Below are 26,463 nucleotides of genomic sequence, written 5' to 3'. Positions count from 1 at the left end.
CCTCCTGTTCCAGAGGATGAACTCTGCCACACTGTAACTATAGCTATATCCTGAATTAATTAGCTCTGCACACTGAGGCCAAGAAACACTGACTCTCAGAGCCTGGTTCAATTTTTAAAATACTCACTTCATTAACCTTTCAAAATGTCCCCTCATCAAAGTTTTGGTCAGAGGAGAAAGTAAGTGGCAAACCCATCAGACTTAACTCCATCTCTTCTTCAGACACCTGCCCAGAACTTTGGGGAGGGGGCTAACACGCATGACATAGCAAGAAGCTGAAGAAAAAGAGGAGACCCAACTGAGACCAGAGTGCAACAGCGAATCCCCGAATGTCCCAAAATAACACTATACTAGATCCCTAGAAAAGATCACCTGTGTTGCTCTTCATTGTAATATTGTATTGAATTCGAAAAAGTACAGTAGTATTATGTAAACAGTCCTGCCGTCATGTAGCAAATGCTTCTGAATAACTATGTATGAATAACTTTGGAAATAAGCCACCAGGTAACGATCTGCTAAAACAGTGGCCTCTCCATCCTGCGGATAACTAACCTCTGGTTCAGCTTGCCCTTAAATTCAGGTTGTTATCATTGTACTTGCATAGACAAGACACACTGAAAATGAGACAATAACTAAACCCTATGTGTCATCCACTCTGTTTTTGGAAAAATAAAAGCTAACATCACCATATTTGGAGGTAAATCATACTTTAAATCTCTTCGGGAATGAGGTTTCAGACCTGTCACACTCTGATATTCAGCAGTAGCAACACAAAAATGCCCAGAGAGTGATGACAGCCCCAGAGCTCGGCTCAGCGATCGTGTCACCTTTCTTTTTAGAGTGCCACACCTTCAAGCCCCTTGTCCACCTGGTATCTCTCTGTCTCCCAAAAAGCCTGCAAGGTAGACTTACCTACTTTGGCAGGTGTCACTGCTCACTGTGCAGATGCGGCATCTGAAGCCCACAGAGCTGAAGTGACTGGTTTCAAGTCACAAGAGTAAGTAGGAGCAGGGCCTGCAGGGCTGTCCTGTCCCTGGACGCCTCCTACCACCTCCTTTAATGGTTAGAGTTTAACCATACCCAAAGGAATGGGCTCTTGGGTTCTGCTACACTCAACGACCAGCTCTGGCCCCTGCTTAGGAACTGAAAACCCATTTATGTTCTATAAAACCAGGTCCAGAGTCCTAGGTCCCACAAAAGGTATGAGGCTTCCTTGATGGGATCGGACTGGGCATCCAGCCCACCACGTTAGAGCTCTGACTCTAGGACACAGAGATTGAGAAGTCACCTTAACCTTATTGCCGACCCTTCCCCAAAACTACTCTATCCTGGGAGTTAGAAGACCCAGCAAGACCCATCTCCAGTTCTAGCTAACTGGGTTGAGAAGAACTTAGTCTACCTGGGCCCCACCTCCCTTGTCTGTAAAATTAGGCTTGTTCAAATGATCTCAAAGGCTCTTCCATCTCCCAAATTCTACTTTACCCCTAGGCTAGATATCCACCACTTTGCTGAAAAGCTAAAACCAAGAATCCTCAACATGGGAACAATTCTTTCACAGCCTTTTCCATGGTTTTCATTTTAATTTCATCCCTTTCTTCTACTTGTGCCACTTGGTATCATTCTCTTCACTCCTCTGTTCATGCTGTCCAGTATTTCTAAGCTATTTTCACACCCCTCTGAGTCATCGTTTAACCACCACACAGTAAATCCTTTCTGCAACTTATTATTTTTCATGTGTTTTTTTTTTTCACCAAATCCCCACCCATCTAGCTGGTTACATGATCATTAAATTTTAAACAACATTTCTCAAAAGGTCACTCTTCTTAAAGAAAACTTTTCTCTTGGTTCTTCATACCTCTACTGATTTCAAGCTGCAGATTGGAAATCTACTGATTTTCAAAATAGGTAGGCACGTTCACATTTCCTTTGCCTTATTTTGACAAGTTTGATTTTCCTCTCTATTTCTGCCTTTTCATTTTTGTTTTCCTTCCCTCTGTAAGTCTAGGTTTCATCTCCACTCCTGCTACCACCTCCAGTGAAGCCTCCACAGGGAAGCAGAGCACAGGGTACCATCCAGAAATACCTGAACGTGTAGCTACAGAACAGTGCTGTGGAGGAGGGAAGGACTGAGCAGAAGCCACTCTGCCGGCATGTGAATGGGGCAGCTATGGGCTTGGCACAACCACACTCCCATTTTAAAGCCCTACTTTTCCCAGAAAGAAATGCAAAAATGTGTGTCCAGAAGGAAAACTGCTAAAGCAGTGATGGAGCCAGAGCAGCTGGGGGGTGTTAACTTGAATCAAAGTCCAGCCAGGATTTCTTTTTAAGCAACAGGAAGTAGATTCACTCTCTTTCATATTCACTCTCTGTGTCTCTGTCTCTCTCTCTGTCTTTCTCTCTCTTATACACACACGCATTCTTTTCTTCTCCATCCTTCTTTATTTCCTCTGGCCAAGGCACAGAAGCAAGCTGGACAGAAAACCTCAGCTCCTTTGAACTATCTTTGGAACTTTGCAGTGTTTACTAGCAGTTCAAAGCCAAATTGCAGGGTATGAAAAGCATGGGCAAAGCAAAGAGCCTCCGTGTGCAGCAGACTAGGAGGCAGAGGAGCACGGATTAGTTCCCCATGGCTGCTTCAACAGATTACACATATGTGGTAGTTCAAAACACAACATTTTCTTTTACAATTTTAGAGGCCACAAGTCTGAAATCAGTTTTGGTTGACTGGACGATGTTGGCAGGGTCACACTCTCTCCAGAGGCTCTGAACAGAAAACCCATTTCCTTGCCTTTTTCAGCATCTAGTGGTCACCTGTGGTCTTTGGCTGATGACCCCATCCTCCACCTTCAGAGCACATCACTCCAGTCTCTGCTTTCATCATCATATTCATATTGCCTTCTCCTCTAGGTAGTCAAGTCTTCCTCTCCATCTCTCTTATAAGGACACCTGTGATTGCATTATTTTCTTTCTATTTGCCCACCCAGATAACCCAGGGTGATCTCCCCATCTCAAGTTCTTTAACTTTATCACATCTGCAAAGCACTTTCTGCCATACCAGGTAATATCCAGGTTCCAGGGATTATGGTACGGACATTTTGGGGGCCCTTAGCCAGCCTACCACAGAGCACTTGTGTCTGGTTGGGTTTCTAGAAGAAGTCTTCTCACTATTTACTAATATGGACTGAGTTATGGGCATGGGGCCCGAGGAGAAAAGGAAAGATGTTTTCTAATTATCAAAAGGGAAAACTCACATGTATTTTTGCTCTTGTCTTGTCACATGTTTACCTTCCCCACCATGTTCTGTCTATGAAGCCATTTGGTTGGTACTCGGCAAACCCCATAAACATCCCATGCCTGAGCGCAGTTCCTGTTCTACTGCCTTCAGCATTGTGAGGAAATCATACAGAAACTCACTTTCCCACCAAAATTGGGCCTTGGAGCCACATGTGTTCATGTGTGTCAAAAGTCCAGGAGTCATCTTGTCACTGTATCCCAGATGAAGCACAGAGAAGGAAAGAGCTTTGTTAGAACTCACCAAACCTCTTGTAACCGAAGGACTGCACCTCCTCCTCTTCTGTGAAGTCGTCTGCAAGAGAAGAACAGACATGATGTTAACCGGAGTACACCCAGAAGTGCAGGGTCAGTGCAGAGCTCAACTGCTGTGATCTCCACCTGCTCCACCCTCCACTTCAGCACAGTGGCTTTCCTTCTGCTCCTGCAACACACCACACTTTCTGAGAAAGACCACAGTGCCTTCCTCCTGTTCTTCATGTGGCTCCTCCCTGTTCAGGTCTCAGCTAAACTATGACACTTTTGGCATGCCTTTCCCAACCACTGCCCAGCCACTGCCTGCCACACCACCCTACTTTAATATTACTTTCTGATACCCTCCTTTGTGTGTGTGTGTGTGTGTGTGTGTGTGTGTGGTCGTGAGTCCTGTGAGCAGAAATGGTTTCTGCCTTGCTTCAAAAATGAATCCCTTGTACTTAGAATGGTGCCTGTCACACAGCAGGGACTTAATAAATTTTCTTGAATGAATGACTAAATAATTATCCAAAGAGTTAAATTATCTTCACATGATGGGGCCTACAGATCTCTCATTCAGATGCTGAGCTCTGTGGTCATCTCTTCTAATAACTGTGGCACCTCAGGAGCCCAGCATGACTCCTGCAATGACAACCAAATCCTTCCCTACTTTCCTTCCATTGGATAACTGGGACTGACAGATGGTTTCCCAGTAAATGCACTTCCAAAGACAGCCTTGCTATGGGAATTCTTACATTTAAGAGCCATTGTGGAAACAAGAGAGATGCTATGTCAGCCAAGCTTTCTACCAAAGAAGCCTGAATTCCCTTTCTAATGTGAACATGATGCAATTCCTTATCACACCAATAAAGAACATTTCATTTTACACTGCTACCAGTGTGGGTTCTGGCAATTAATTGTGCAATTAAAAGACACTTTTTATTATGAGTAAAGAAGTCAAGACCAGGGAGCCCCAATTATTCTTGAATTAGTTACTATTACTGCACCCAGCTTTCTCCCCACATGTAAGTCAGTTTGGAAGCACTGCTTCAGCATTTGCAATGAGCAAGAGACTACCAGGCAGTGGGGCATCAGAAATGGGTAAGACATCGTCCCTTCCATCAGGAAGCTGACAAGCTTTCAAGGAAGAGAGGCAAGTAGGGAGAAGATAAAGCCTCTGTAATCATCTTTTCAGCCGCCATATAGGACACAGGACCTGGCTATATCTGAACTTTGAAGTGTTTTAGAGAAACCAAAGATGTATGATATCTGTAATATAACGTGGTAAACCTTAGAACACCGGTTAGTTATGAAATGCCATGAAAACACATGTAAGAAAGCAATTACTTTTAACAAGAGAATGGAGAAGTGTAATAGCTTTGTATTTTAGCATTGTTTCCTTATTCACACAACAGGGGAGAGAGATTGTCTGGAATCTAGAAAGCCAGGTGTTCATTATTAAAGTAGTTAGTCTTTTGATGCCGAGGATTACAGGTTAGTTTTTTTCTACCTGGAAGAACAAGCTTACAACCAAGAGAACAGCACCTTTCAGTAATTTCAGCACCTGACCAGTAATTGGTTAGTTCAACAAATACATATTAATCCCTTACTCTATATGCCTGATTCACTAAGTAATTCTATCCTATTAGTGGCTGAGCAGTTGGTTCTGGTCTCAGTTAAAGAGAAATCCTTATCTGCTGCTTCTGCTTAGAAATCCATGCATTTACTGATTCATTCAGTAAGTGCTCACAGCCTAGGGGAGTTGATGAGACAAGAACAGAAGTGACGAATGCCACCCAGACATCAGCTTCTCCTGCCAGCTCCAGCCCCTCCTCTCCTGTGCCAAGTCTGCAAAAGAATCTACTCACATGCAAATACTGTGGGTCAAGGAGGCATCACTGAAGATTTCAGTGAAACAAAAGAGCAGTTTATGTTGCATCCCCAGCAGGAAACAGCTTAAAATTTCCCATCGGACATTTCTGTTCTCTCCAAAAGGTTCTTTTCAGCAGGCCCACCATTAGTTTGTTTGTTTGTTTGTTTTCCTCTCTGATCTTTTTCCCATGCAGCATTTAGTCTGACTGACTCCTTTCTCCTTCCTGAAATTTCCCTGGGAACTTCAAATGCCTCATATTTTTGTTATTAAAGCAGTATGTTAATTTGGCCTTCCAAATTAACATACCCAAATCATTAGGGGGTTCAAGAAAACAAAGGCATTAGAGGCATCCCCCTAATAGAACTCAAGAAGGGAGGATTTCTGCATCTTCTTAATCCTCACCCAAAAAGAATTAGGAAATCTTATAGTAGCTGTTTGCCAGTGGGGGGTTGGGTGGGGGATAAGGGGCTTAAATGACAATGAAAAAATATATAATAAAAGAAAGAAAAAAATATATAAATTTCTACCTCATCCAACTCTAAAATTAGATAGAAAGTTACATGAGACATAAAAGGCATAAATAAAATATCACTAATAATATTTGACTGGGATTTAAGGAAGGTCTCATAGAGAAGTTTTTTGTTTTTTTGTTTTTTTGTTTTAATTCTCACCCAGGGATATACCCATTTATTCCAGAGAGAGAGGAAAGGAGAAAGAAAGAGAGAAACACTGACACGAGAAACATCAATCAGTTGCCTCCCAAATGCACCTGACAGTGGACCAAAATGGAAACTCAGGCACATACCCTGACCAGGAATCGAACCCAAGACCTTTTACTTTATGGGATGATGCTCCAACCCACTGACCCACACTTACCAGGGCAAGAAGTGTCTTAAATCAGTCTTTCTTAGTATTTTTTCTTTGGAGTGCAAAAGAGAATTTGGGAAACACTGCATACTATATCCCCTGTCTTAGAAGTTCATAATGGATTTTGAATTATTAGAGACTCTAAAAAATGCTAAAAGAGGAACAGAGAATAAAACTTGTTTAACTTTGTTTTACTCAGTGCTTTTAAAGGTTGACCTTAGAATCCTTTTTAAAATCTTTAAAAGTTGTAAAATTGGGCAGGTAACACTTAGTATAACAGTTCATTAGCATAGGTGTTCCCCAGAGCCCCAAATTTTCCAAGCTGGTCAATTTCTTTAAGTATATTTTATTAATTATGCTATTACAGTTTTCCCAATTTTCCCCCTTTATTCCCCCCTCCACCCTGCACCCCCAAATCCCCCAGCATTTCCCCCCTTAATTCATGTTCATGAGTTATATATATAAGTTCTTTGACTTCTCTGTTTCCTATACCATTCTTAATCTCTCCCTGTCTATTTTATGCCTACCAATTATGTTTCTTATTCTCTGTACCTTTCCCCCCAATTCTTCTTCTCTCCCTCCCCACTGAAAACCTCCATGTGATGTCTCTGATTCTGTTCCTATTCTACTGTTTGCTTAGTTTTTGCTTTCATTGTTGTTGGGGTTTTCTTCAGTTGTTGATGGTTGTGAGTTTGTTGTCATTTTACTGTTCATAGTTTTTGAGCTTCTGACTTTTCTTAGATAATTCCCTTTAACATTTCATATAATAAGGGCTTGGTGATGATGACTCCTTTAACTTGAACTTATCTGGAAGCACTTTGTTGCTTATCTGGAAGCAACTGTCTCCTTTTCTCTTGCTATTTTTAAGATTCTCTCTTTGTCTTTAATCTTGTGTAACATAATTATGATGTGCCTTGGTGTGTTCCTTTTTTGGGTCCAACTTCTTTTGGACTCTCTGGGCTTCCTGGACTTCCTGGAAGTCTATTTCCTTCGCTAGATTGGGGAAGTTCTCCTTCATTATTTGTTCAAATAAATTTTCCACTTGTTGCTCTTCCTCTTCCCCTTCTGGCACCCCTATGATTTGGATGTTGGAACATTTAAAGTTGTCCCAGAGGTTCCTAAGCCTCTCTTCATTTTTTTGAATTGTTTCTTCATTCTGTTCTAGTTGGATGTTTATTTCTTCCTTTTGTTCCAGCTCATTGATTTGAGTCCTGGTTTCCTTCTTGTCACTGTTGGTTCCCTGAATATTTTGCTTTATTTCACTTTGGGTAGTCTTCATTTATTCTTTCATTTTTCGACCAATCTCAATCAGTTCTGTGAGGATCTTGATTACCAGTGTTTTGAATTCCACATCAGATAGGCTGGCTATCTCCTCATTGTTTAGCTCTCTCTCTGGAGTTTTGCTCTATTCTTTCATTTGCACCATATTTCTTTGTCTCAGTGCACCGGTCTGGTTGACTGTTTCTTTAATTCTTTGGTTGTTGGAGTTCCACGCAGTTTGATTTTCTGGCACTTCTGGTCATTTACTGTTTTTAGATTGGTTGTTATCCTCCTTCTGGTTGTGTGAGGATGCAAAGGGTTTCTACCTACTCCTCCATCTTGGCTGAAACTCCTCCCCAGCTGTTTAATTGATAAACAGCTTAGGCTGGTGATGGAGTGGGCATTTAAGGAACTGAAAATAAGAAAGAGGCAAGAGTTGATGGAGCTTGTGTCTCTGTGGAGAAGCCATAAGAGCCATAGAAGAGAGAATAAGTCAGGGGTTCCTAATGCCTGGACATGTTAGAAGGCAAAAAGCAATCATGGGGCCACAATGGCTGACAGACAGGTTTGAGGAAGACAAACAACCTCATATTATCTACATTGTTATTTTTTGTTCTTGAAAAGTTGGGCCTACACTTTTCCTCTGTGTAGGCCCGAGCTACATGTGTCCCAGATTGTCTTTAGAGTTTTGGGGGCCTGCAAAGGTGATATGCTCAAATAGGATATTTGAGCATATTAAGGATAATATGCTCCATATAAGGAGCATAATAAAGATATTCTTCCTGGAGAATATACAGTCATTTTAACAATTTGCTGCCACATAATGGCTACACTCCTACATCAGCAAGGATTTGGTTAAGATTTATGGCCTCTTAGTTCTACAGTGGCTATAACTTGATCCCTTCTCTGATAGCAGTTTGTCTGCAGGAAAGAGGTAACCTTCACATACTAAATGGCAAAATGTGCTTAATTTGAGTTCTATCTACAAGCACAGACTTTCTTAGCCCCCAAAGCTGTACTATAGCATTTTCACTTTAACACATATGAGCTACAACGTCTTTTGCTTGCCTATCTCAAAATGTGATTTTTACTTTATCTTATTTTTTACTTTCCTTGGTAACTGGCACAAAGCCACATCCACCAGGGGTTTTGTGATGGAGACTGTTGAATGGAACTCTGTTGCAGATTTATTCTTTGAGCCTTGCTATTTCAGAGTAGCATAAATTCAAGTGAAGTTTAGTTTAGTTGACTTAGAGAGTTGAGTCATACATATTAAACTGTTCTGATCAATCTGTGGGCCAAACTATGCAATATCCCTATGGTTAGAAATTCTCTCTCTTCCCCATGCACTTCCTTTGTATCAGTGTGATGGCACTTAACTGTCTCCCTTATACTCAGTTCTGGTTTTGACTCCACTGATGGAAAGACATTTGAAAACGGGAGGCTTTTCACCTCAGCAAATAGTAAATTAATGGGACATTACAGATACTCAGTAGTTGTTGAAAATTAAGCAGATTTGAATTATACATGTGCCTGTCTCTCCTACTAACTGATGAATTCTTCATGGAAAGATATTAAATCTTTCTCTTTTAGAGTGTCCATCATGCTCGGGGAAGATAAGAGAGCTAATAATACTTAGTCAGTAACTACTGAAAGTCGGGTACTTTCCAGTCACTGTGTTTCTCTGTTTTGCAGATGAGAAAACTGAGGCTCATGGAAGTTACATAATTTGACCCGAGGACAGCTTATGAGTAGCCAGAACAAGACTAAAACCCAGTCTGTGGGTCTCTCCACATGGTGATGGTCACTAACCACACAGACCCAAGAAACGGAACCCTGTGCTACCAACAAAGAAAACTAAGAAGCTATGATCATATCACAGAATTTTGAAAATCTTTAGGCATTTGGGACCCAGATCACTCTGAAAGAAAAATAAAAGTGAGGCTAAAATAAGAGGACTCATTGAAAATATATTTAAGAAGAAACTGACTGTAATAAAAAAGATATAGTAAGTGTTGTTAAGAATAAGATAAATTAGAATCCTAAAACACTATTTATAAGAATGCAACATGGTGTAGCCACTTCAAAAAACCGTCTGGCAGTTTCTCAAAAAGGTTAAAAATAGAGATAACATAGGATCCAGAATTCCACTCCTAGGTATGTATCCAAGAGAAATACAAACATATGTTCACACCAAAACTTGTACACAAATGTTTATAGCAGCATTATTCATAGTTGTAAAAAACTGGAAACAACCCAAATGCTCATCTAATGAATGAACTAACTAATGAATGGATAAATAAATTGTGGCATACCCAATGGACTGTTATTCCACAATTAAAAAGGAATGGAATATTGTTACATGCTGCAACATGAAAGAAACTTAAAAACATATGCTAAGTGAAAGAGATCAGTCACAAAAAGTACATATTATATGATTCCATTTAGACGGAATGTCTACATTAGGCAAATTCACAGAGTTAACAAGCAGATTAAAGGTTTCCTAGGGCTGGGGGTTTGGGGAGAAAATGAGTGACTAATAATTGATATGGGGTTTCTCTTTGGAGTGATGACTGTGTCTGAAGTTGACTGTAATCATGATTGCAAACCTGTGAATATATAAAACCAAACAAATGCCAAATACAAGAGTTTAAATGGGTGACTTGTGTGGTGTGCAAAGAAAAAAAACAGTTGGACTTCCAAGGTCACCCACAAGGTGATGACTGTCTTCCTTTTTTCACAGCAGAATATCAAAAATTTATTACTCAGAGAAGTTCATACTAAAGGTCTCTGCTCTCGAGGACACCAGGAACAGCTGAGATGAGGGGAACCACAATGAAATCAGGAGAAAAGGTGAACTTTATATACTTTATGTACCAACTGTTCAGTTGGTACACTTTTCCCAAACTGTACCCACTGTGCTGAAGATTGGTAGATTCTTCCTGGAAAAAAAATGATCCTGATTCTAGCAGGTCCCCATCAGAACAGGGCAACAAGATCAGCCTAGATTGATGGTCACAGTTAACATAAGCCACCAAAACAAAGAGGTTCAAATTAACCTTTACAATGTTCCACTCTTATGTATGAGAAGACAGCCAAGGATCACTAGACATCTGACAAAGTCTCTAACATGAAAAGACAAAAAGAAACCAGACAAAGTAACTAGGAAGAAATGTACTTTATGTAAGATAAAAATTTCAATAAACTCCTACTATTAATATCTTTATGGAGATAAAAGAACATAATACATCTATAAAATAATAACTAGATGCTATAAAAAGGAATCACCATCCATCACCATATATTTGACCCCCTTTACACTTTACTACCCTCCCAGCTCCCTTCCCTCTGGTCACCACCAAACTGTTGTGTGTATCTATGCGAGGTTTTTGTTATCTTTCTTGTTTGTTCATTTGTCACTTTCAGCTTTATGTCTCACACACATGTGAAGAAGATTTGACTTTGGGTGGTGGGCACACAATGCAATATACAGATGATGGATCATAGAATTGTACACTTGAAACCTATGTAATCCTATTAAGCAGTGGCACTCCAATAAATTTAATTTAAATAAAAAGATAAAAATAAAAAAGGAACCATCAGAGAAAAGTGAAAATCTTTTAGAAATCAGAACTATGATTACAAAAATGAAAACTTAAAAGAAGAGTTGGGAGATGGAGTTGAAATATTCCAGAAAGTAGAAAAAAGGGCAAATGAATAGAAAAGAGTAAGGACAAGAAAAAAATTGGAGAATCAATTCAGGGGGTTCAATATTCAACTAGCAGGATAAAGAACAAAGGGAAAAAACCCATCAGAGGAAAAACCAAACAATATCCAGTATTGGAGGAAATGCATCTTCAGAATGAAAGGGCCCATCACCTACCAGCACAAAGGAAAGAGATCTACTCCAAGGCACGTAGTCATAAAAGTTCACACAACACCGAGGATGAAAAGAAAATCCTAACAGTTTCCAGACAGAAAACAAAAAGACTACCACAAGAATAAATATAAATAAATAAAAAGAATGGCTTCACACTTCTCAGCAGCAAACTGGAGCTAAAAGAAAAATAGATCCCTGTCTTCACAATTCTAAGACTAAATTATTTCCAACACAGAAATCTCTCATTTAAATGAGGAGGTACAGAAAGACCTTTGCAGACTTACAGAGTCTCCAAAAATGTACCTGTCACACACACTGTTTTCAGGCAACTGTCGGAGAATGCATTCCACTAAAATAGGAGCAAACTCAGAAAGATGTGTGTGTGTGTGCATGTATACACCCTAACCTTAGCCCTAATCCTGAGTAGGTCAGAAGGCTCCAGGAAAGATTTCATGAAGAAGATAAAAATTAGAGTATACCTAATATGTTTGAATACAGTTTATAGAGATTTAGGAAAGTGAAAGAGACTTTGGGGATGAATGATGATGTATACATGCACAGGAAGAAGCTAAACAAACAAAATGAGAGGATCATTAACTCCAGGGGAAACAATGTTACACAAGAAAGAATATGAATCAGCCCTGAAAAGCATTTACACCACTGTAATAATGCAAACACCAAATACTGATCCAATTAAGATTGGGGAAACAACTATGTCGGGATGATGGAAGGCAACAGGTGTCCATGAGGGCTGTTAGATGTAGGGTAAAAGAATTAAATCTTCATCTGCTCTAAAGGGAAGGCAATATATAATGCTAAAGCCAAAATAATAATAATAAGGAAGAAGCCCTGGCTGGCGTAGCTCAGTGGATTGAGCACAGGCCTGCGAACCACACAATCGCGGTTCGATTCCCAATCAGGGCACATGCCTGGGTTGCAGGCCAGTTCCTGGCAGGGGCGAGTTCCCAGCAGGGGATGCATGAGAAGCAACCATACATTGATGTTTCCCTTCCTCTCGCCTTCCCTTCCCGTCTAAAGATAAATAAATAAAATATATTAAAAAAATTAACAAGGAAGAGTACCATAAGCATGTCACTTATGGGTCCATGACACAGGAAAACGTCTGTATAAAGAGCTACCAGCATAACGGGCTACCAACAATTCTTCCCATCCCTCTACCTGCAAGTCCATTGCTACTCCTCTTCTTTCTGGAAGTGCCCCGTGACTTGCTCTGGCTGATAGAATGTGTCTGAAGTGGGTGACCTTTGGGCCTATGCCTTAGTGGCCTTTCAGCTTCTACTTTCACCCCCTTGGCATGCAGCTGCCATGTGAAAGGTACAACTACCCTGCTGGCTTAGAGGCCACCTGGAGAGAGAGGCTCTGTGGAGGATAAAGGACTATGAAAGGAAGTAGAAAAGGACTAGTGAGCCCTCAGCCATCCGATCCACCTTGTTGGTGCTCCAGCCACGGCAGTGAGGCCGTCCAGCCTGGGATCATCCTACCAAGCCTGACTGGAACTGCAAAACCATGCATAAATACATAGTTGTTGCTTTAAGCCACAGGCTTTGGGGGTTGTTTATCAGGCATCAGTGGATAACTGAAAGAAAAGCAAATGCCAAAAAAATGCTAAAAATCTTAATGGAAAATGATGAAATGATGATGGGCTGGGCAGGAAATTGCTGTTTTTCATAACAAACCTGTGGTCTTATCTGACTCTTTAAACTCAGTGCAACTCTAGCATTAATATCAATAAAGTAAAGCAAACAAAACAAGAGAATGTAATAGAAAATATAAGGTAAGATAAAGAAAAGTGTCCAGGTCCAAATAATGCTAATGACCAGAAAAAGGTACCCTGCTCTCCAAAGTGCCAGTGTGCAGAATTCAACCCGAGGCAACAGAACAAAAAGTTGGGACATGCAGCCTTAAATACCTGCACAAAGTAAGGTTCTGATAAAGGCCACACTGAACAGAACAAGTTCAGATTTTTTTCAGGAGCCAGGCTGAAGGACTGTGGACAGAGGCTAGGCTGAATATAGACTCTTTTCCAAGCTAAGCTCAGTGCTGCCATCCACGTGAGTGTATCCATCAGCTACACCACACTGTTTCCACCTTGATGTAGCCCTAGCTCTTGTATAGTCATCATTGTTAGAACAAAACAGTACAGTCCCCCCCACTGTTCAAATATGTAATAGCTTCCGATCAGCTAGTTAACATCTTCTGCTATGAGCATCCCTGCAAGCTGCCTCCATGTGTCCCCACCATCACCACCTATTGCAGCAGGCCTACAGGCTGAAGAGGTAGGAAGGTGCCCCTGCACCTCTGGGACCAAATGCTCACTGCAATCTGGACCCCTAAGTCTACAGACACCCACCCCTGGCCAATGCTCCACTGAACCCCTTTCACATGGCTGTCTGTGGGAACTGTGGCCTCAACTGTGTGTCATTGGGTTGCCAGAAATTTCAGGTGCTGCTGTGCTATTTTGGAGGGCTTTTCTCCTGAGGCCAGAGGCTGAGGTAATGGTAAAGCCTGGGCTTTGGCATTAAAGATCTGGGTTTGAAGACAGGCTCTACCTTGTACTGACAACATAAGCTCACATCTTCCACTCAGTCTCCTATAGGATGGGACCAATAATTCCTATCACACATCATCGGGAGGGAAAAATGCACTGGTAAATGGGAAGCACCTGACACATACTAATGCTTGATAGATATGAGGGGGTTTCTTTGAAGTTAAGGGGACAGTGGTAGTGATAGCAGCTACTACGCTTTAAGGTCCAAAATAAATATACCAGGACTTGAATGTTTGCAAAATATCGGATAGCTCCAGTTTGGGGTAGGGATTATTTTAGTCATCCAGTTTCAAAAAGACACAAAGCCCCAGTCTGAAGTTAGCTTTTGAGGGAGGGCAACAACAGGGAGAGAGAAATAGGTAGGGTGGGTTCAATCTGGGCTGTAGCTAATTGACACTGAACTATCTACTTAATGTTGAAAAATGTATTTCAATGTACTAGAGGCTGTAAAAATTGAAGACAGGCATACCTTAACCTTGATTCAACCCTAAGAGCAGTATGGATAATATCTGCCCTGGTTTTATAGCTTTACAAATATAAAACTTCACATTGCCCTACTCTGTAAGGCATAGTCATTAAGTATTCTGCCAGTGAATGAGCTCAGTGCAATATAATAAAATGTCAGAGGTTCAGGATATTTTTGATGGTATAATTAGAGCTGTCTTGCATTCAACTGCTCCTAATCTCCCCCTGCCCTACTCCGAATGGATAAAGAAATTTGTAGCTATTTAAATACTTGTAGATTATGTCAAATATTACAAGAGACTTATTTTTGATTACTCAGCTGCTGACTTTCATGTTTTGTAATGGGATTACTTTTTGGTTCAATGATATAGTTTGTATGAGTCAAAATTATAAACACATAAAATGACTCCATATTCTGGCACAATTTATAATTCTGATGCGTGTAAAAATAGCAGATTCTTGCTTTTAGGACAAAGAGAGATATTCTACATTTTTCCTTATGTAACAGTCCATCAAAATTGAGACGTTTTTGTTACTTTTACTTTTAAATTGGTAGAGGGGACTACACAAGGTTTCCAGCAGCAGCCAACTTCAACAACTTAAAAAGAAACAAATATGACACTCAAACCCTTGACCTCCATATCCATCACTCACGTGTGACTACGGGGAAGGCGACGTGCCTCCCTTTCTTCAGTGAAGGACCTTCTCATCCAGTTACACCAGTCAGGTTAATTAGAAGAGAGTCAGGATATAGGCTTGATTACCCATCTCAAACTTTATCATATAAAGGCCCTGGAAAGGACTCAAATACATGAGTCATCTGACAAGAAAAACTGATCCCATCCACTTCTCTGGAGGCACAGAAAAAATAAGTGGTCCTTGTTAAAAACAAAACAAAAAACAACTTATACATCTGTTTTGTTTTGAAATCAATTAACTTTACATTTAGTTTATCCAAACAAATATGTCCAAGCCATATACTGTAATTAATTACAAATGAGGGACCAAAATAAAGCTTAGGAGACAAAGTATGTGAACACCCTGAATTGGATTTTCTCTCATTTCCCACGCTGAAATATCATACTTGACAGTTTCAGTGTGGCTCTGATGCACCATTTGCCTCTATAAAGACTATTAAATTACTATTAGAGTAATGTAACTTGAAATATGAAGTGCAATTCAAGTTAATGAATCAGCTCAAACCTCCCCTCCAAATGAAAATAACCTTGTTTTCAGCCAGGCTGCCCTCTCCTCCTGGTTCCTCCTGCCACACTTGTCTGAACTCCATTCGGACAAGGGACATTTGACCTTTCCTTTGGATTCCAGCTGTTCATGCTGGTCTTATCCTGCCTACCAGCCTGCAAGCTCCTTTAGGACAGAGACTATACACATATTGAACATCTGAAGATATTTAAATAATATACTAAATAAAGAATAAATGAAAGCTAATTAGGACTTGGTGACCCAATTGTAAATAATAAGTAAAACAGAAATCGACAGTTTAGTGGAAAATTCATACTACCAATTAAATAGACATGATATCATGTGGTTAAAAAATACATACACATAACCTACCCTAATATTTATTTAGAGACTTATTTGTTTTATATTTTAATTCTTTGATGTCATTTCCTTACTATATAAAAATGGACACTGGATTTGAGATCCGAATCTTTAAAAATATTATACCATTACCAGAAGTCACATGAATAATAGTACTCTTGGAAATTTAGTGTTCCTAGCTATAGTAAATGTTTTTACATACATTTACCCATTTTAGAGGACTTCTGGCCAAGATGGAGGCATAGGTAGACACATTGTTCCTTCTTATACAACCAAAATAAGGACAACAAAAATTTAAAAACAAAAAAACAACCAGTACTGACACAAAATTGAACTGTATGGAAGTGTGACAACCAAGGAGTTAAAGTAGATACATTCATCCAGATCTGTAAGAGGGGCGGAGTCGGGGAGTCTGGTCATGGCAAAAAAAGAGGTGGCTAGTGGACCCCGGGCAGGCAAGGTGGCAGTGGGCAGACCCAGCGAGGTGGTGGATTGTGGAGGGGCACAGCACACAAAGTGGCTGGCAAACGATGTGGTCCCGTATTTGCACGCAGATAAACCAGGTGAAACTGGGGAGTGAGACAGACCGTGCAACCCAGGGTCCCGGCACTGAGAAATAAAGCCTCAAAACACCAATTGAAAACACCTGAGGGCACTGAGGTGCCGGGAAAAACTCCCAGCCTCACAGGAGAGTTCATTGGAGAGACCCACGGAGTCCTAAAACATACACAAGCCCACCCACACGGGAATCAGTGCCAGTAGGGCCCAATCTGCTTGTGGGTAGCAGGGGAAGTGACTGAAATCGCGCAGAGCAGAGCCAGTGCCATTGTTCCCTCTCAGACCCCGCCCCCACATATAGCATCACAACCTAGCTACTGGGTTGCCCCACCCTGGAAAACACCTAAAGCTCTTCCCCTCACTATGTAACAGGTATGTCAAGACCCAAAAAAATGGCCCAAACCCAAGAACAGATCAAAGCTCCAGAGCAAATACAACTAAACGACGAAGAGACAGCCAACCTATCAGATGCTCAGTTCAAAGCACTGGTGATCAGGATGCTCACAGAATTGGTTCAATTGGGTCACAATTTAGATGAAAAAAATGAAAGCTACACTAAGAGAAATAGAGGAAAATGTACCAGGAACCAATAGTGATGGGAAGGAAACTGGGACTCAGATCAATGGGTTGAACCAGAAGGAAGAAAGAAACAGTCAAACAGAAAAGAATGAAAAAACAAGAATACAAAAAAATGAGGAGAGTCTTAGGAACCTCCAGGACATCTTTAAACGTTCCAACATCTGAATTATATAGGTACCAGAAGGGGAAGAGGAAAAGCAACAATTGGAAAGGTTATTTGAACAAATAATAAAGGAGAACTTCCCCATTCTGGCAAAGAAAATAGACTTCCAGGAAGTCCAGGAAGTTCAGAGAGTCCCAAAGAAGGTGGACCTGAGGAGGAACACACCAAAGCACATCATAATTACATTACCCAAGATTAAAATTAAGGGGAGAATCCTAGAAGCAACAAGAGATAAGGAGAAGTTACCTACAAAGGAGTTCCCATCAGATTGTCAGCTGAATTCTCAAAAGAGACCTTGCAGGCAAGAAGGGGCTGGAAAGAAGTATTCCAAGTCATGAAAGGCAAGGACCTACATCCAAGATTGCTCTATCCATCAAAGCTTTCATTTAGAACGGAAGGGCAGATAAAGTGCTTCTCAGATAAGGCCAAGTTCAAGGAATTCATCATCACCAAGCCCTTATTATATAAAATGTTAAGGGAACTTATCTAAGAAAAAAAGATAGAAAACATGTACAGTAAAATGACAGCAAATTCACAAGTATTAACAACCACACCTAAAACAAAAACAAAAGCAAACTAAGCAAACAACTAGAACAGGAACAAAACCACAGAAATGGAGATCACATTGAGGAGTAGCAACAGGGGAGTGGGAGGAGGAGAGGGGGGGAAAATACAGAGAATAAGTACCACAGATGGTAGGTAGAAAATAGACAGGAGGAGGGTAAGTATGGGAAATGTAGAAGCTAAAGAACTTGTAAGTATGACACATGGACATGAACTAAAGTGGGAAAATGTGGGTGGGAGGGGCTGTGGAAGGGAGTGAAGGGGGGGAAATGGGACAACTGTAATAGCATAATCAATAAAATATATGATAATTAATTTAAAAATATATATATTTACCAATTTTATCACTACTATAACAAATAAGAAAACTGCGCCATTTCACTATAACTATAAACTTCACTATAAATACGGTCCCTGGATTTTCGGTAGGGCTGATTTTTTGGGCTTCCTTACAAAAAGGACACCACCAGGGGGCGCAGCTGGGGATGGACCAAGTTAACTTGTTTTCTCGTTGAGAACACAGTCCTTTCCTGTCTCTGAGGTTAGTTTAACACATTCGTAACTTAAAAATTACCTTCACTTCAAACTGAACTTTTGCCTTTGTGTTATAAGCTATATTACTCTATTAATTTAACACAAATGGTTCATAATTGGCAATTATATTACTGCCTGAAGGAAGCAGCAGGTTATAATAACAGTATTACAACTAAAATGCCTTGCATTCTCATTAAGTGCTGGATACCATTCCAAACAATTGATCTACACTAACTCTTTATCTCAAAACTACACTGTCTGGTAGGTGCCATTGTTATCTTCCATTTTACTGATGAGGACACTGGGGGCCCCAGTGGTTAAGTAAATTGCAAGTGGTCACCAGGCCCTTTGGATTCAGAGCCCACACTCCTTACTGTCACACTGATATAATCAGATTCAACTCTTGGTATCAGTACATACAATTACATTTTATGAACTGATTACATTTTATTTTAAAATTTTTACTTATTTATTTAGAGAGAGGGGGAGGGGGGAGAAAGAGATGGAGAAAAATATTAATGTATGGTTGCCTCTCACATGGCCCCCACTGGGGACCTGGCCTGCAGCCCAGGCACGTGCCCTGACTGGGAATTGAACCAGCGACCCTTTGGTTTTCAGCCTGAGCTCAACCCACTGAGTTATACCAGCCAGGGCAAAATGGTTATATTTTAAATTAATATTTTCAGCTATAAAGTTGGACTGTTTTACCTTTGAATAATACATTGTTATATAAATATCAACCAGTTTCCTAACATTTCTAGGTCACATGGAAGTGACTAGGCCCAGACAAGTTGGGTTACTTCCACAGAACCAATGACAAGTTAGCTTTTCATGCAGAATGTCAAATACTCAACTTCTCAGGTACTGAATACAACTTCATGTGACACTGAGTTATAGTCCCAAGCCATTCAGGAAGCATAGGGAGGCATATTTAATATACCCAAGTCCAATAAGTTTATTTAATTTTTAAACCTTCCCCCATGTTGAAAAACACATTTATTTTATATTTTAAGAGTACTAATTGAATATTCATGGTAAATTTAGGGGTTAAGAGAGTTCCTAGGATCTTTTCAGAATTTTAATTTGGGATTACTAATTTTTGCTTACACTGGCTCGAGGTTACACATTTGCTTACACATTGCTTAAGGTTTCTTAAGCAATCGGACAGACCTATTGAATGTACTATATTGGTTTGCACTCTTCAAATATCATTCACTTAAAGAAATCAATAACTGCTTGATGAAAAGTTTCCTCCTTTAATCTTTGAATGGTTATTTTATTTGTCAGCAGTAAATAAATACTTTCTATGAATAATGCCTATACCTCCTATCTCTTGTTTGGGATGTTTACTTATCATTATTTTGTATGTTTGTTTGTTTTTACTCATCACCTATTGGCAGTTCTTGAAATCTCAGTCTATTCTTGAAAATGGCACTTCTGACAATGTTTCTTGTCTCACTGTAAACCTGTCAGCAAGGTGCTCTAGGGGCTGTTTTTAGAGTTGATGGCTTCAGTGGGCCAACCACATTCATTCAATCAGCCATAAGCAATACCTCCTAGAAAATCAACACTACATCTCGAAGCAAACCAGAAATCTGCTTTGCCTTTGCAAGAGTTCTCATCTAGAGTCTCCTCTAGTGGCTGGCTTTCTTCAGACCTATGATGCCAGGGTATTATAGCTCTGAGTCCAGAGAATAGGAGCTTCTCTATCTTGCTCACTCACTGTCTAGCAGAGTGTGGCACAGAGTAGATACTTCACATGCTGAGTGAATTACTAAGGTGTGGCCAGGAGGGAGGCTAGGCTAAAGGTGTAACATGTGGATTCTGAACTCAGATTGAATTTGAATACCAATTTCCCTACTGACTAGCTGGGTGCCCTGAGACAGGTAACTTGCGCTCTCTGAGCCTATGTTTTCCTATCCACAAAATAGAGGAAATAACAAAGCATGCCATGGCAAATCCTCAATAATGTTAGTATTATTAAAAATGAAAATTAAAACCACAATGAGATACCACTTTACACCAGTCAGAATGGCTATCATAAACAAAGAAACAAACAACAAGTGCTGGAGAGGTTGTCAGGAAAAGGGAACCCTAGTTCACTGTTGGTGGGATTGCAGACTGGTATAACCACTATGGAAAACAGTATGGAATTTTCTAAGAAAACTAAAAATGAACGTGCCTTCTGACCCAGCAATTCCACTATTAGGAGTATATCCTAAGAACCCTAAAACACCAATCCAAAAGAACCTATGCACCTCGATGTTCATAGCAGCACAATTTACAATAGCCAAAAGTTGGAAGCAACCTAGATGCCCATCGGTAAATGACTGGATCAGAAAGCTATGGTACATTTACACAATGGAATTCTGCAGATAGGAAGAAGGAGCTCCTACCCTTTGCAACATCATGGATGGAACTGGAAAGCATTATGCTGAGCGAAATAAGCCAGGCGGTGAAAGACAAATACCATATGATATCACCATTAACAGGAACCTAAACAACAAACAAGCAAGCAAAATATGACAAATGACACTCGAATATGGAACAGGCTGACAGGGTCCAGAGGGGAGAGGGGAGAGAATCATAGGGGAAAAGGGGACGGACTCACATGAACAAATATAAAGGACACATGGACAATAACTAAGGTGGGGGGCAGAAATGGGAGGGAGGTGGGGCACGGGGGGGCAGGGCTGGGAATATAAGACAGAAAACTGTACTTGAACAAGAATTAAATAAAAATAAAAATTAAATAAAAGAAAAATAATAAATGCAGATATTAAGTGGCCCATCAGTCATACCTTAAAAACTGTTTGTAAGCGCAAACCACGCTACAGAGTAACATCTTGGCATTTACCTTCCAACACTTGACCCTGTTCCCTGCCTCAAGGCCATAGGCAGGAACTCCAGGAGCTGAGAGAGGCTATGCCTTCAGAGTGGCAGACTAAAAAAAGATGGAAAGGGAAGAACCAGCGAGGTGGAGCTGACTCTTCGTTGGGAGTAGAGGCTCTCTGCAGATGACCACATCAAAAACCTAGAACACCTCCCCACCATCAGCCCCCGTCCCCACCCTCTGGCAAACTGCCTGATTCTTGTCACTCTGATGCCCTAGCTGAAGTTCCAAAGCATCCTCACCATATACTAACAGCAGGAAGGCTGGGCTCTGCCACCCCTCTGGGCTTCCTCTCCTGGAGCTCCACGCCAGACTTCACCCCCTGAGAGATTACTCAGATGCTGGGTTGACCCAAGGCAAAACATATTTTTTCTATCACAAAATTAAAATGTCTATTTTCCTGTTTGAAAATTAATACTTCAGGGTCCACTTAACTTACTTCAGCGGTAGTTGCAGCAAATGTTTTGAAGTAATATTTTAATGAGAATAAGCATTAATCAGAAAATTAGACACCTAGTGATGATGTAGCTTGGATGCTATCCTCTGCTAGCTTTTTCATTACACCACTATCAGTAGATGAGCTACATGGAAAGGTGGGGGGCATGGGAACAATCTTAAGAGACTGCATAGGAGGCCACAGAAAAGAATCGCTACTTAGCAATATTAAGCCTCAGATTAAGAATGTCAAGCATCCCCAAACTAATGAAAAGTTAAGAGTATAATTAGATTGTGAATTTGCCTTCCAGAGGAAGAGCAGCACCAATTCCCAAACACTGAGGGGGAAAAGGCCTCATTCTGTTTCCATTTCCCTTCAGAAAACATGAAATCTTTCCATGTTAAATGCAGTCAGCCCTTACATACTTGTTTGCTTATCCTAGTTAAGGACAAGAAATCTTAAGAGATATTGGGAGGGGAGGGAGGTTGGAGGACACAGTGAAAAGGAGAAGGCATTAAGAAGTACAAATTGATAATTACAGAATAGTCATGTGGATATAAAGTACAACATAGGAAATATAGTCAGTAATGTAATAACTACGTATGGTGCCAGGTGGGTACTGGAAATTTGGGGGGAACACTTTGTAAAGTATATGATTGTCTAAGTGCTATAATGTACATGTGAAGCCAATACAAAATAATATTGAACATAAACTGTAACTTTAAAAAAATTTAAAAAGAGACACTGGGAAAGCAAGGAGAAAGAAGCTCCCCCCTCCCAAAAAAAAAAACAGGAAGTAGAAGTCTACTGATTATTATTGCATTTGAAAGTTTTATTGCCAAAGAGGATTGCAGAAATTCATATATAAAAAGCACAAAAGTACGCAGCTGAACACTATGTTTTGATGGCACCAACCTCCTCTCTGCGTTAAACTATGGCAGTGGTTTGGATCTCCGGGGCCCCGTGTGCGGGTGGTTGTTTTCAGTCATCTCTTAGGCAGAAAGTGCCGCTGCATGGCAACAACTCACCAATACTCCCAACTTTCAGAAACAGCAAAGTGATTTAGTAATGACACACCTAACTCCTGAGGAGTCAGATTCCTTCACAAAAAAATGTAAGTATTTATCCAAAACTGTGAGATTTATGGTGCAGTACAGCTAACTGAAAATGAAATTGGAAGTAAATTAAAACCAACTTCATGTTTTAATCAGTTTAGAAGACTTCAAGTATTGCAGCAACAGGGTAAGTAATTTTCTTCTGGAAAATATATAATGACGTCATTATTTTGGTACTTGTGACTCCAGGGATGGAGGAACTAGAACAGAGACAGATATTTGCTGAATGCAACAGATAGGTGGTGCTGTGGCTCAGGACAGATACTGAATTACCTGTTCTGGGTTACTACAAAGGACATGTCTAAGGTACAATATCATAATTAGAAAGTCAAATAGGCACCTTAAAAAGGCATCTGACTCACACAGGAACTATTTTTTGCTTTGGAAAAGAAACTTCTATAACTTATAAGGTGTCCACTAATTTTCTATTTGGCTAAAGAATGTTTTAGGTTAATACTTTGACTTTAAAAATTGGCAAGGCTTGTCATTGACATCTGTCATTTAGGAAAATCAAAGTCTAATGAAACAGTGCCTTTCTGAAGGATAACGAGTTAATAACTGCGACACCAATCACAAACCAAAGGAAATCTTTGGGTTGTTTATCTATGGCAAACTATCAAAATAATTCCACTTGGTAAAGGTGTCTTTACCTTTTGGCTAGAAGGGCACTCTGTGCTTGGTTGGCTTCAGAAGCCTTGTGTCCAATTTCTTGGACCCTTTTCTGGCTGCTGCACCAGCTTTGGGTTACTTGGCTGTTCAGTTGTCTGAGATTCTCTTCTCCTAGTCTACACCAGATGGGTTACCACATCTGGTGTCCCAGGTCATTCTAAGCAATACAGGGAAAACGGCGATGCTTGTCTTTAGAAGCCTACTACCATCCTTCTTATCGCCAGTTCCTATTTCTTCTAGACTCAGTTTCCACATATAAAGTGTGGGGATTAAGCCCTGACTGGTGTGGCTCAGCTGGTTGAGAGTCCCCCCAAAGTGTAAGGTCACCGGTTCCATTCTCTGTCAGGGAACATGCCTAGGTTACTGGTTTGGTCCCTGGTCGGGAAGTGTACAAGAGGCAACCAATCAATATTTCTCTCTCACAGTGATTTTTCCTTCCTTCTCTTTCTCCCTTCTCCCCTTTCTCTGAAAGTTAATTAATTAGTTAATTAATTAAACATGGGAGTTAAAATACCTACCCCACAGGGTTGTTGAGAGGATTGATTGACAGAGTGCTTGGGGAGCCTACAGTATAGTTAGTATCTGGCACTTAGGTACTAAAAAGTATTAATGTCCCCTATGCTACCCACCTCCACAGATAGACAACAGAATGTAAACTATATAGCAACAGTTGGTAAGCAAACCTCTTACAGAACATTTCATTTTTAAGGGTTTCAAAGTGACAATCTACCTAGGGATTCCCCGTCCCTGATCTCCCTCCCCCCACAGGGGCAGGAGGTAATCTAGGCCTTTTCAGCAGCGCCCAGACCACAGGGGGTAAGCAGTGAGCCTTCTTAAGCTGATACAGAATGCAGTGTAAATCTCACAAAAATATGTTTAGTATTTTTAGGTGCTTTTTTATTGCAGATTTGAAATTACACTTAAGTATCCAAAGAGCAAAGTGTCGTTTACCCAGTCAAAAAGCATAAGATGATCTTCAGGGTTTAAGAGTCCACACGAGTGAGTGGTTGTTTTACCTTTCCAAGAGTTCAAAGTGACCAGCGACGAGAAAGCTAACTTTTGGCTAAAATGAGGGTAACTGAGCCCCAGAGTAACTTTCAGCCATGTGTACTCTTTCCTTTCTGGAAGGGTCCTGTAATCAGTGCTAGCTAGCTACGGAAAGTGCGTGTTTCCTAACATGTAAATGAGAGAAGAGAAACTGAGATGGAGAGGAGGAACACACACTGCGTTTTGAAATTCTCCAGCCAGAAAGTTGTAACATATCTTTTGTTTCTCTTCCCCTGGGGCGGACAACTCTTTGCCTGGCGTTCAGTCTTCTCCCCTCCCAGGGTCTCCTAACGTGAAGATGTAATGCCTCGGAAGGAGAAGTAAGTGGTAGGACCTATCGCTCTGGAGTGTTTAGCGAGAACTGCCTTCAGAGAAACTTGGAGCCAAAAAGTTTCTTCTGGAGCGTGTGGGGCTCCCTGGGCGCCTGCCTCAGACAACAACCCTGGCGAGTCACAGAGATCTCCTCGCGTGGTTGCGGGCGGCTGGAAACTCGGCCACCGCGGTCCGAGGCGTTTCGCACCGAGCCCCCTCACATCAGCGCGGCCCCGCGGGGACTTAAACGCGTTGTCCTAGCACGTAACCAAGAACTCGAGTCCTGTGTGCACACCACGCCGCGGCCCGTCACCAAACAACTCCCTTTGATGCCTCCGCTGTAATTTTTATTTCACATACAAATCAGGGTTCTGCTGACAAATCCTCTTATTTCTACTAAACTGAAGGCTGCCCTGCAAAGTCCTTCCCGTTGTGATAGTGGTTAAAGGCACGTCACATCTGACACTTCCCTAAACCGGCCTGCAGGGGACACCGCCCGGGGGACGATTAATGGGATGGTTTGTGTCACCCCTGAACACACGTGGGCACACCAACTTCACAGGCGGGCACATGGAAGGCACGCGGAACCGAGGGCAGTTGTTTTCCAGACAGTGGGTCTGATGGAGAAAGATGCCAAACGCACTTCTCGAGCCAGCTGAACTCCGCGGGCACCTAATCATTGCCAGATGTAGGGAGGGCGCACCGAGAACATCCCCAAGTCCAGAGGGAAACACCGGGCCGACCTCACATCGGCTTCTAGGATGGAGAAACTGCAACCCCGGGGAGGAAAACGGACCCTGGAGAGTGCGGAGCGCCGCAGAGCGGAAGGCAGACTCGAGGGAATGATGATACCTCTACTCTCCCCGGCATCTTTTTTCAATTAAAAAGTTGGAAACTGGAATCCATAAACAACGACTTAGGGCTTCAAACTGTTTCGCAGAGACACGATGAGGAATACTTGTACACTTCCGAACTCCAACCTCTGGGTCTCCTGCCGTGCCCAACCCCGGAGGCCGAGGCGCCCAAAGGGGGCACGCACCAACCCGGCGCCCGCTCTTACCCGGCTCCCCACCCCGAAAAAGTTCGTGCAGGGACGCACCTTCACTGCCTCCCGCACGCCCCGAAGCCCGCTCGGCCCCGCCACCGCTGCCGCCTCCCTACCTTTCATGGTGACGGAGGAGACGCACCGCCAGCGAGCCCCGAGCCGCTAAGGAAATTCACGATGAGCAGCGGTCACTGTGCACCCATGGCAGCCGCGCCGCGCGTCGGTCCTCAGCGCTCCAGCTCTCGTCCGCCGCCGCCTACCCGCGCTCCCGGCTCGGTGATCTGTGCCGCGGGGCTGACGCGCGCGCCGCTCACCCCAGGCGGGAGGCGCCGCGCCCGCCAGCGCCCCTCCCCCTGGCCCTCCGGGGCGCGCCGGCCGTGGCGCCCGCGCCCCCTCGCGCCCTCCCGCGCCTGCCCCGCCCCGCCCCCGGGCCTGCGATCTCCCCTGCCCTGTCACTTTCTCGCCTGGCGTCTCCTCGCGTCCACTCTTCTCAGGTGCCTTTACCCTTTGGACTAGCAGCAGAATGAAGCCTTCGGGTAGTTAAGT

The 26,463-nt window shown here is 41.8% G+C and overlaps 1 protein-coding gene across 1 annotated transcript in view; it reads right to left on the bottom strand.

The window, feature by feature from the left end:
- The window catches only part of COLEC12 (collectin subfamily member 12), a 197,791-nt gene extending 171,567 nt beyond the window's left edge, over positions 1-26,224 (bottom strand). The window contains exons 1-2 of the mRNA XM_037031618.1: positions 26,034-26,224; positions 3,536-3,586 (exon numbers count right to left, since the gene is read on the bottom strand). Coding sequence (XP_036887513.1) covers positions 3,536-3,586; positions 26,034-26,040 — 58 coding nt within the window. The 5' untranslated portion in view covers positions 26,041-26,224. The remainder of the gene's footprint in view (positions 1-3,535; positions 3,587-26,033) is intronic.
- Between the last annotated feature and the right edge of the window lie 239 nt (positions 26,225-26,463).

This window comes from Sturnira hondurensis, unplaced genomic scaffold (genome assembly GCF_014824575.4).
Source record: "Sturnira hondurensis isolate 20B ecotype Veracruz unplaced genomic scaffold, ASM1482457v3 Scaffold0001872, whole genome shotgun sequence".
NCBI lineage: Eukaryota > Metazoa > Chordata > Mammalia > Chiroptera > Phyllostomidae > Sturnira > Sturnira hondurensis.
This window is presented reverse-complemented; position numbering and strand designations above follow the sequence as displayed.